An 11,739-nucleotide genomic window follows, 5' to 3' on the forward strand; every position below is an offset into this window, starting at 1 on the left:
CTTAACAATGGAGGCAACCTTTGGTAAAGTTGTTGAATCTTACAATAGAAATGAACTTGTAAGGATTCCACATGATAATACTGATAGTGGGGTTAATTTTATTAGTCCAAATTAATCTTGATTTGTTCAGTTTCAGACTTCACATCTTTTTTAATTTTTAATAATTATACAGTGATTTAGATTTACATATCTGTTCTTATACAGTTATTGATTGAATTTGTGGTTTGTTATGTTTTGATTATTAAAGGTTGTGAGTTGTTTATTAATAATTAGATTAGATTTTTTAAAAATTTTTTTTTAGAAATTAATAATTCAGATTAGTTGATACTTGATGTAAAAGTGACTATATGAATTATACTGTAATAACTTACTATTTATAGCTCAATTATGATTATGGGATTCTGTTTCTAATAAAAAAAAATATTATGGGATCAGTGAAGTAACTGAGTTGTTGAGCTAGACTTTATTTAATAAACCAAAAAATCATTGAGCTTTCTAAACAACTAATTGTTAACTCATCGTCGTCCTTGAACTTTTTGCTGACTCATAGTTGTAACACCCTATAAATTCTTTTTCCCTTAAAATACTTGTTTTGCTCTTTTAAACTCGAAATAAGAAAATCTAAGACATTACCGCCACCATGAAAACGGCTAAGGAAACTATCAAAGACACACAACATCAGACTAAGTTCAAACCATTCAAACAAGTCAACTTAAAAAAGTCAACCAAATGAAAGTAAAGTCAAATAAAATCAACCTACAACTTAGAACCATTGTAGGCCCTTATTAAAAACCAAAGTAACTTCAAACTTTATGTTAGTCTCACGAATAATAATATCATAAAATAATCAAAGCATTAAAAACATCATAAATTAATAGAAATTAGCATGATTCGCTCTTCACTCAATCCCTGTTATAAATATGATTCAATAACCTGAAAGCTTATCTCTACTTGTTTCCACTACTCTCCATTAAAACTGGGTCATCATAGGGCCAAGGTAAAGACAAGGCCAATAACACACAAAAACACAATCAGCAAAGCTGAGTACATAAGCGTATTTAAACATACTAACATTCTTTCACCTATCAACACACACTTACCTCAATGCAACTGTTTACAAGCACACAACATTCAACAAAACTTCTTAATTAGATAACTAAATAATATTTTTAGCGTTGATTACGCGTCGGACGAGTATGTCGACACTTACCTCATGTGTCTGCTTTGTGGTTGACACATTAAGAGTATGTTGTGTGTTTGGACCAGATAGACGTGCTTTTATGTAGTCATGTGTCTGCTTTGTGGTGGGCTTTATTGTGTCATAGCGAGTTGGGCTTATGATGTTGGGTGACTGGGGGTGTGAGGATGGCGCAGAGCAGCAAGAGTGGATAAATGAAACCTAATTAAACTTCATTCTCAAGGTTTGATGCTTTGTCTTCACCTTGGCATTAGGTAATTTGCTTTTCAAATCTCTGCTATGTTTGGGCGTTTATGATGCTATAATTTATGTCGATTTCAATAAAGTTTATGGAAAGCCTATTAGCTCAAATGGTAGAGCAATGTTGTAATCCCCCGTATTTATAAATATATTATAAATGAATTTTTATTTTATTTATAATATTTATGTGTGTTTTCCGGGATTTAAGTTTTAAAGTTACAAATTATTTTTGGGTTGATGATTGATTTTGTTCAAAAAGGATTTTTAATTGTTCATTCTACAATTTATGCCATATATATTAAACAAAGCTAGCCCATTTCATTTATCTATTTGGCCCATTATTTTTTTTATGAGGCCCAATCTTAAACTAACCCTACACCACTCTCTCTCCTATAAATACCCCATACATCCCCAAATTTTTTTCCACACAAAAGGTTAGTCTAATTTACTTTCTCCTTTATTTTATTTCTTTTATTTTTATTTTTCTTTTCCTTTCCTTTTTCTTTTTTTTTTCTTTTTTTTTTCTTTCTTTTCTTTCTTTCTTTTTCCTCCTCTCCTACGTGAGGAAACCCTCACTACTCACCACCATTGCTGCCACCCCCAACTGCCACCTGCTGTTGCCACACCGCCGCCCGCTGCCCGCCGCCGGCGACCCACCGGCGACCCACCAGTGGCCCACCATGGCTGCCCTTTCCTCCTCCTTTTATTTTTGCTCTACTATCTTGTTTATTATTAAATTGTTTTGGGTTTTGATTTTGTAGTATAAAGATTATATTTTTAGTATCAAATTCATGTTTTTGATAGCTTAAACTTATAAATTTCAGATTTTAATTATGTTATAATTTTCAGATTTTATAATTTATAAACCTAGAGTTTTAATTTAATCAAATTGGGATTTTAGGGTTCTAATGACTAATTAATTTGGGGCTTTTGTTCCTAGTCAATTTCTATTGATTAATTAAGGATAAAAACATGTTTTTGATGAAGTTTTAAGGACTTTTAATCTAAATTATATTGCTGGAATTTTGGTTAAGTATTTATTTATTGTTGTTGGTTGTTTTCTATGAAGTGATTATTACTTAGGAGACTTTTAAGTGATTAAAAGTGGCTCAAAGGATTGTTTATACGAGGTACGTACATGTCTACTTCGTTGCAAGTAGTATCATGTTTAGGTACCAAAAGGAAAGAACTTAGTTTCATGATTAGAGAACACTTGGATGGAAATTGTTTGGTTATATATTTAATTAATTCATGTATTTATGTTATGAGGCATATTTTGGTGAATTAATTATTCTTGTATGGAATTATGGATGCAAGTGTGTTGAATTATATTGGATTAATTGTTTGTATGGAATGTTGATACAAACATATTTTATTGGATTGGTTTGTTAACCACATTTGGATTATTAAAGGATTGGAATTGAATGGTTTAAGTGGAATGAACTTACTAATTATTCCACAAGGTTATTATTTATTTATTTATTACTCAATCATAACTTGTTAGTATGTTGAGTAAAGGTGGATTAAGCCGAAATGGCTAGGTGGGTTGACTATGTTCAACAATTTTGGATAATTTGGAAGTTTAATGGAATTAAAGGTCAATTTGTGATGTGATCACCATTGTCCTAAATAAGATTAAAAATGAATTGATGTATGATTGTTATGTATGGTCTTCTTGAATGAGTCGACTATTAATTAAAATTGTAATCACGTAAAGTGAAACATGGATGAGCAATAAAACTCTGAAAAGCGTGCACTTCTAGAGTATTGACAATTATGGGTTGGGGTACACGGTGGTAGCCCGTGGCTTTTCGAGGCTTGTTTGATCAACATGTCCTCTTCTCTTTTGGTATTTACATTTTATTTTATAATGAAAGTTAGATGGGATCCTAGACTAACTTTGTGAGAATGGAGTCGCGCCCATTCTTGCATCGCGCTAAACTTTTATTTCAAATGGTCATTTGGGACCAAAATGATTTGGTGGATTGGACAGCCTGGTCTATTGCTTACTCCAAACTAAATTAATTAAATTAAATATAGATTCAAGTGTTTGTAATTAGTTAGTAAGTATGTTGAGTCAATTGAATTGTTTAAGTGTGGAGTCTTGATTATTGTATTCACATTGTATGTTTATTTACTTTAATTAATTGAGCATGCTAGGTTTGGTACGTTGTAGCTTGTATGTACTCAGCTTTGCTGATTGCGTGCTTTTGTATGTGTCTTTCTTTTGGTCATGGCCTTCGCCTTTCAATGACCCTGTGATGATCCAATTATTACACTTGTATTATAAGGGAGCAGTATCACACAGGTTATCTTGATGATGTGAAGTTCGGGATTTTGACATACACATTGTCAAGGGTTTGGCGTGGTTGAGAGTATTCGATTCTTGTGTTGAACTTATTTATATTTTGCTATTTCGTTTATGTTTTGGATTTTTAATATTGGTTTGGTTTTAAATAAGGGCCTTACATGGTTCCAATTTGTAAGCTTTGACTTATTCGCTTTCTAAACTATGTTATTTTAAAGACTTAAGTTTGATTTTCCGCTGCAATACTTTGATAAAGCCTTAACGTTTTAACACGTGGCGGTAACATGTCAATAGTTCTCCACTATTTTATTTAAAGTAAGTGGTTTGGAAAAGGGAGAATTATTGGGGTGTTACAAATGTGCTATTGCACGTATGTGTAGGTTCGAGTCCTACATAGGTTGGTTATATATATATATATATATATATATATATATATATATATATATATATATATATATATATATATATATATATATATATATATATATATATATATATATATATATATATATAGTGATTTAACAGTTTGGACTTTGTAGAGTTCCATGCATGACATGCCCATTTTTAGATGTATAATTGCATAATAGTATAATACGAATTACGTCACAACCTTGATGGGTTAAATAGATAGGAAATGGGGTGTACTCGGTTAGGGGTTACTCAAGAGGTTTAGTCATACTATTTTCTTAGGGAACTTAGAATAATTGTACTATAAAACATACTATAGATGGGTAAATAAATTGTTATCTTGCAAGTAATTTACAGGCTACCTTTGTTGGCATTTTTGAGCTTGTTAGAAATTGGTTACACGGGGGTAATCTCAGCACCCATTAGCTAATTTCAGAGGATTGCAATATTATTAATCTACTCAAATCATTTTTAATCACAATTGAGCTTTTTTTTTTGGGGTATTATTATGAAGTGGTTTGCATACTGTAATTTAGGGTTTGTTTGGCCAAGCTTCCGAAAAACAACTTCTGTTTCCCAGAAGTAGTTTTCCAGAAACTATTTCTAGGGAAACACTTGTAAGAAACAAATTTGTTTGGCCCATCAAAAATTAGAAGTGATTCTTAGATTGAGAAACTATTTTACCTTGTTTGGCCCATATCAGGTTTTTTTTTTAAAAAAAAATTATTTGGGAGAATAAACTAGTATTAAGTTCTTGTACCTTGTTGTTAATAGTAGTTTTTTTTTTATTATTATTTTTTTAATTTTGGTTAGCAAATTGTTTATAATTGCTTGTAAGATAAAATTTTAATTTAAAATTTTGAACATTTCATAAATCTAAATACTTAGATTTTTAAATTTCATATTAATAATTCATATCCAAAAGTTTCATACGTTCATAATTACAAACATAATGTCTAATATAATTATTCCTAATAAAAGATCCAATAATGTTACAATCAACGACTCATTAGAGAAGTTGCAATATTGTAGCGAATAGACTCCATACTAAAATCATCCATTGATCCATCATGTTCTTCAAGAGTAGTTACCGGGTTGCCTCCAATATCCACATCCCCTTCAACTTCAGGTATATAATAAGGATCTGCATCACATTTATCAAATTCCAAATCTTCAAGCGCGTGTCTTCTTATATAGTTATGCATAGCCATAGTAGCTGCAACAAGTTTCTTTTGAGTTTCCAACGGAAAGCTGGGCATAATTGATAATATCCTCCATCTTTTTTTCCAGACACCAAATGTTCTCTCTATAATGTTTCTCAACGACGAATGTGAATAATTAAAGACTTCATAGAAACCATTTGGAGGTTGTGTTGAACGACGAAAATCAGGAACATGGTATCGTTCACCTTTGAAAGGAGCCAAAAATCCTTTCATATTCGGATAGCCTGCGTCAACAACATAATATTTTCCTGTACATTGTATAATATTAGATAATGACACCATAGTATATAATAATGGTAACGATTATACGCATAATAATTTCATAAATATATACCTTCGGTTGGATGAGGGAAATATTTCTTGGGGTCTTCCATTGCATCCTTTAAGATTCGATTATCATAAACAGATCCCGGCCATCCAGCAACAAAATATGTAAATAACATGTCAAAGTCACAAATTGCTAACACATTTTGTGTAGGGATACCTTTGCGCCCTATGTAAGGGATTTTATCCTCCTCCGAAACAACACATGGAATATGAGTTCCGTCAATGGCACCAATACAATCCTTGAAATGTGGCTAATATTTATAATTATTTCGTATCTTGGTTGGAACCTCCTTGAAGTTTGGATCAGAAGGTCTTACAATATCTTTAGAAAATCTTGTCATTGCTTCAAGAACTTCATTGAATTTTCTACTTATCGTTTCACCAGAATGTTTAAAGCGATTTTGCATATTACGATTAGATTGAAATTGTGCACATAAATATATGAATATTCCGAGTGCTTCTTCAGCAGGCATGGTTCTAGTTGACTTTAATCCATATTTATCCACTAATAATTTTGCAAGACTATAAAACACATGGGGTTCCATTCTTAATATCCTATAACTGTCACCTGGTGTAGATAAAACCTCTTGCAACCATTGCCATCCAGAACATAACGAAATCCTAGTAGGTTGTTTACATAAATATTTAAGATAGTATTTGGTAAGTATCGTTACCCCTGTGGCAGCATATAACATCATTTGTTTACCCCTCAGTTGTTCTTGAAGTACTAACTCTTCATCGTCTTCTTCTTCGGAGGAGGATTCATCCATTACATCATCATAAGCACTTCCATTTGAACTAATCTGATTATAAAAAAAACAAGGAACCAATTAAAATTGTTTACTTTAAAGTAAACCTTAAATAACAAAGCAACTATAAAAAGCTAATATTACTCAAGAAAGTATAATGATAATGATATATAACAAATACTAAGAAAATCAAAATAACTGATATAAATAAGAAAGTTAGTTTGTTACAACACGGTAATTAAAGAGAGTAGCAATAAAAGCATAAATACAATGTTTCATAACAAATAAAAAAAATTAACGTTGAGAAGCTTTTTTCTCCCTTTCCAATTCTTGCTCAAGCCAAACACTCCGTATATTTTCATCAGGAATACCAACAAACATCTCTCTATATTCTCGTTTCACAAATAAACGAGTTCCTAACATATAAAGCTCACTTCCTAATTCAACCCCTGGTGTTGTAGCAAGCAATGTTAGACACCCTCCAATGCTACAACCAGGAAGGTCAGTTCTTTTTGAAGTTACAGTAGCACTAGATTGAGAAAAATTCTCCATCGCACCAACAATACGTTTTAGCTCATTTTGCATGAGCTTAGCTGTGCTAACTTTAGATTTCTTTCCTTTTTGTGTTTTTTTTCCTCTTTCTTCCGATGTTGTATTGACTTTGGTCTTGTCAATGCTTTCACTTTCAAGTTGTTGAGATACTGTTTCATTAATACTACCATCCATAGTAATATCCACTTGCTCCTCATCTTCTATTTCTTCGTTGCCTATGGTAGACGAGTCTTCTATTTCAGTATCATCTTGTGAATAAGGGTTCCATGAAGTTGTAGCAGAAACGATTATTTTAGCAAACATGATCTCTAACTCTGTTAAATTTTGGATTCCAGCTTCACGAAATTTAGCAACACCCGGACTGGCCTATACAAATAAATAAATGTAATTAGTTACAATTAACTACTTGAAAAAGGAAATGTAGAAATCAGATTATTGTTATGCTCACCTGTTCTTTGAGTGCCCACCACTGATCGGATGCAACAATTGTATTTTTCTCATGATCCCATCCTAACCCTATCTCCTTTTCTATGAGATTCTTCCATGTAGTGTACTCCGTTTTTAATTTCTCCCACTTGTTTTTTAATTGTTTCTGGTCATACATTTTACTAGACCTTTGTTGGAACTTTATAACCACATTATTCCAACCAATTTTGCTAAAATGAGTGTGTGGTCTATTCCCTGCATGGACCTCTTCAGCACAAACCTCACAAAAAATCTTAGTTGTTTCATCAGACCAAGTTGCTTTTGACCTCTTTACTTGTTCGTTAATCTAAAGACAAACAAAGCCATGAAATGTTGTGCATTACGCATAAGCTTCACCAACCATACACACAACATAACAATGCAATCTGCCTCCCAATGTCACGCTTTATAAATTCTACTAGCATTATATTGACAAACCTTACAACATACAAGCATTTATCATACAACAATAATACATAATATGATCCTTTATAATCCGTGTATCATTATTTATCTTTGGTATAGATGTTGTATAACGAGTTATTCATTTTTAAAATTTAATTCCTGATAATTGAAAATAGTTTCAATCAAATCCAAAGATTACTGCTTTACACCATTGTACCAAAATAACGTACCATCAACTTTTTCATGAACTTTTTTTTTTTTGGCAATGATCCCTATATATCTATACTGGCCAAATTATTCCACTTCTTTATTGGTTTCTACCAAATGTGTATGTAAACATGTGTTCAAAAGTTCAACTTTTTTTTATTTTTGTCCTCTAGCTATATATACCTTAGCTTCTATGTTCATGAAGTGTGTAAAGAATTGTAATAAAACAAAAGTGCCTAAAGAATTAGATTCTACAGAGTAGTTTATAATCTCAGTAATAAAATCTTCTTTAGTTCATTTGATTTTGATAGAATCTCAACAAATTTATCATTAATCTCAGCTTTTTTAGCCTACTAATTTAAATGATTTGGAATATGATTTACTATATACAATATACTACAATCAAGACCACAAATCATGTAAATTAAATATGCTAGTGTAACTAGTATGAAATCAAAGCTAGTTGTGACAAGTGACTTAATTAGTATGTGTACACCAAAATATGTAAATTTGAAAGATAGAACACTACTTTCCCCCCCTAATCCGTTAGTTGACAAGAATAAAACTCATAAGTTGATATCAAAGTTTTGACAAAATTTGGATGATCTTAAACATTATAAAATTTGCTCATTTCTGTCATCACGAGTCTAATCCTCCAAAGGATTATCAAGACAACAACACCGTCAATTATTAATAAAGTATTGATATGCATTTTCAATATATACTCTATCAAGATCTACAAGAAGGATAATTTCTCATTAAACAATTGACAAGAGTAATTTATTTACGTTTACACAAACATTAATAATTAGTAGAGGTTCTAATAAGATTTAGGACTATTCTTGAGGTTATTATATGTCTATACATACTCAAGAGATAAAACAAAACATACTTACATGATTACATAGTATAAATCATACTTATTATTAAGAGTTGATCATGTCCATTGTCCAGCAGCCTTAGCTTTGTGGGGCAAAATGTGCATGTGTGGTATTAAGAGATATCTCACCAGAATTTGCCTTTTAAGAGAATACAAACCTTACAACATACAACATACTCCTAATTAATTTATCCTCACAGAAAATGGACCCTTCAACAACAACTAGCCATAATTGGTTTGAATCAATCATCCAACAAAACCATGTCATTTGAAATTCACTACGGCACTACCCAAACACTTGTCATATTAATCCTAGTTCATCCAACTCAATTGAATCAAAATTGAAAATACAGAATTTGAAATGAAACGCCTAAATTGAATCAAAATTGAAAATTTCAATATCTAAATTTTGGACCAAATTCACTAACCTCATTGGCAGAACTTCTTGTTCGTGACATATTGGGATGATTTGGATGAGGAGAACCACTGAGATTTATATCTTTCTCCTATTTCAAAATCAATGCAAAGAAATTAGGGTTCTACCCACAAAAGAGAAGAAATTTCCATAAATAAAAAAAAAATTAATACCTTATTATTGCTTGGTTGTGTCCTCTTGGGTGGACGAAATGGTGGCGCCGGTGGTCTAGGAGGACCAGATTGCATGTCGTCGGTGATGATTTTTGGCCTTGAGGGTTGAGGGGTTTGTGTTTCAGGAGAGAGAAAGAGCTGATGTTTATGAGAGAGGAGAAGAGAGAAGAGGGGTTTCTTTTTTTTAATGGGATATAAAAGAGGTCTTTTTGTGAAATGTTAAGGATATTTTTGTCCAACAAAAATTTTCATTAAATGGGAAAATAGCTCCCCGAGAAACTGATGTAGAGAAGCTCAAAATTGGTGCTTCTCATTTTGCCCACTCTAGAAGCTGTTTTGGGCTTCTTGAGAAAGTGTTTCTGTTTTTTAAAAAACCCTTGTTTGGCCCAATTTCTATTTCTTAGATAAAGAAACCCTTGTAGAAACTAGGCCAAACAGTTACTTAGTCTTCAAGCCTGACCGGTAAATCTCTGATTAGATTGAATTAAATCTTATGCCAAATATCACATTGTACTTAATCATTTACATTATGTTTCAGGGAAGCTTTCTACAGAAAATCAAAGATACCGCAAGAAAACAATTGGAAGTAGGTAAAAAAAATCAACAAGAAAAGTTAGCAAGAAATTTGGGGATGTATGCCAAAAAGAGTTGAACAAAGATTATGTAATTTTTTATTTTTGAAATGGAAAATCTAACTACTCTTTTGTACTCGTATTCCTATAACATTAAGTAAACTCTTGTAATTTACCCTCTGTCCATCGGATCAAAAGACGCACTTTTGTACCTATATTATTCTAAAACCCTTTGTTTTAACTTGAGCATCATAACATAATAGTATATACCAATATTAGTTCATGCTTATTTCTTGAGTAATGAATCATGATCTTACAAAGTTAATTTTTCCAACTTTCATGCCTTATTTTACTAATAATATGCATCATGGGAACACAATATAATAAATTGATCGAGCATAGCAGTGAGCCAGTGATGGAAATAGATAATCTATACACTTATACTAACCCATGAATCTATGATACAATTACCAAAACTTGAGCTATGGAATCACTAACAAACATTGATATCTTCATTATTTCATGAGTAAGTGATGTTTTATGTGTATACAACCACAATGAGAGGAGAGAAAGATGAAGGTAGAGGAGGAGAGGAAGGGAAGAAGGAGCAAAAGGGAAAGGGAGGTAGAGAAACAAGGGCCAAAATAGAGAGAATCATTGAGAGAGAGAGAAAGAGAGACAAAGAGAGGCTAAGAGATAGGGTAGACCGAAGTTATGAAGGAAAGAGGATGAGAGAGAGAGAGAGGGAACTAGGAAAGCAAAGGGTTTGAAGAAAGAGACAAAGAGGGGCTAAGAGATAGGGTAGACCGAAAGATATAGATACCAGTTCAAAAGAGATAAGGGGTAGGCTAGAAGAAGGAATAAAGGCGGGAGAAAAAAAGTTAGAAAAAATGGGAGAGATAGAAATATGGGTTATGAAGGAAAGAGGATGAGATAAAAAGAGGCTAAAAAGAAAAATATAGGGATAGGAAAAATACAAGGGGGTTGGAAGAGAAATAAAGAGAGTGATAAATAGAGAATAGGACTAATGGAAAAGGACAAAGAAAGAGTTTATGATATAATAATAAAGAACGAAAGAGAAGGCTCGAGGAAGAGAGAAGGAGTAAGTGCGACCTATAATTTTCAATTATTGTTTTTATATTTTCTCGCTTATTTGAACTCAATTATGTCACAACATATATTATCACACAACAATTTTTTGGGTGCAGCAAGCCACACCGTGTGGCAGGGGTTACCCGAGTTATTTTGTTAGGGGTTATCCGAGTTATGCAGTTAGGGGTTACTCGAGTTACTCGGTTAGGGGTTACTAATTGGGTTTTGATAGGGGTTATTCGAAAGGTTCATTCAGCTAAGGGTTACTTGAGGGATTACTCAATCAAGGGTTACTCGAATTGCTCAGTCAAGGGTTACTCGAGGAGTTACTCGGTCATAGGTTACTTGAGTTACTCTGTCAGGGGAACTCGAGTAACTAGGTAAGGGGTTATTTAAGGAGTTCGGTCAGGAGTTACTTGAGTAATTCAGTAAGGGTTACTTAAGAGTTTGGTTAGGGGTTACTCGGTCAGCGTTTACATGAGGGTTCATTCAAGGGTTACTTGAAGAATTAGTCAGTTCGAGGTT

General features: G+C 32.4%; 2 protein-coding genes across 2 annotated transcripts; both read right to left on the minus strand.

The window, feature by feature from the left end:
* Window positions 1-5,152: 5,152 nt before the first annotated feature.
* LOC145596849 (uncharacterized) lies at window positions 5,153-6,474 on the minus strand. Its single transcript, XM_081653042.1, has 3 exons — window positions 5,992-6,474; window positions 5,712-5,892; window positions 5,153-5,625 (listed from the first exon to the last, which is right to left on the minus strand). Exons 1-3 carry the CDS (start codon window positions 6,472-6,474, stop codon window positions 5,153-5,155), a joined length of 1,137 nt encoding a protein of 378 aa, XP_081509168.1.
* A 273-nt stretch (window positions 6,475-6,747) lies between these two features.
* On the minus strand, window positions 6,748-9,625 carry LOC145596850 (uncharacterized). Its single transcript, XM_081653043.1, has 4 exons — window positions 9,551-9,625; window positions 9,391-9,468; window positions 7,454-7,777; window positions 6,748-7,371 (listed from the first exon to the last, which is right to left on the minus strand). The coding sequence occupies exons 1-4, from the start codon at window positions 9,623-9,625 to the stop codon at window positions 6,748-6,750; spliced, it is 1,101 nt and encodes a 366-aa protein (XP_081509169.1).
* Between the last annotated feature and the right edge of the window lie 2,114 nt (window positions 9,626-11,739).

Source organism: Chenopodium album, chromosome 20 (genome assembly GCF_948465745.1).
Source record: "Chenopodium album chromosome 20, dcCheAlbu1.1, whole genome shotgun sequence".
NCBI classification, from domain to species: Eukaryota; Viridiplantae; Streptophyta; class Magnoliopsida; order Caryophyllales; family Amaranthaceae; genus Chenopodium; species Chenopodium album.

What these genes read in the sequence shown, in the direction of transcription:
- LOC145596849 (XM_081653042.1), bottom strand. Translation starts at nt 6,474, where the DNA reads ATGGATGAATCCTCCTCCGAAGAAGAAGACGATGAAGAGTTAGTACTT. An exon ending in CTGATCCAAACTTCAAGGAG is followed by an intron (nt 5,893 to 5,991) that starts GTTCCAACCAAG and finishes GTTGTTTCGGAG; the next exon opens with GAGGATAAAATCCCTTACAT. An exon ending in TTTCCCTCATCCAACCGAAG is followed by an intron (nt 5,626 to 5,711) that starts GTATATATTTAT and finishes TACAATGTACAG; the next exon opens with GAAAATATTATGTTGTTGAC.
- LOC145596850 (XM_081653043.1), bottom strand. Translation starts at nt 9,625, where the DNA reads ATGCAATCTGGTCCTCCTAGACCACCGGCGCCACCATTTCGTCCACCC. An exon ending in CACAACCAAGCAATAATAAG is followed by an intron (nt 9,469 to 9,550) that starts GTATTAATTTTT and finishes ATTTTGAAATAG; the next exon opens with GAGAAAGATATAAATCTCAG. An exon ending in GGTGGGCACTCAAAGAACAG is followed by an intron (nt 7,372 to 7,453) that starts GTGAGCATAACA and finishes TTATTTGTATAG; the next exon opens with GCCAGTCCGGGTGTTGCTAA.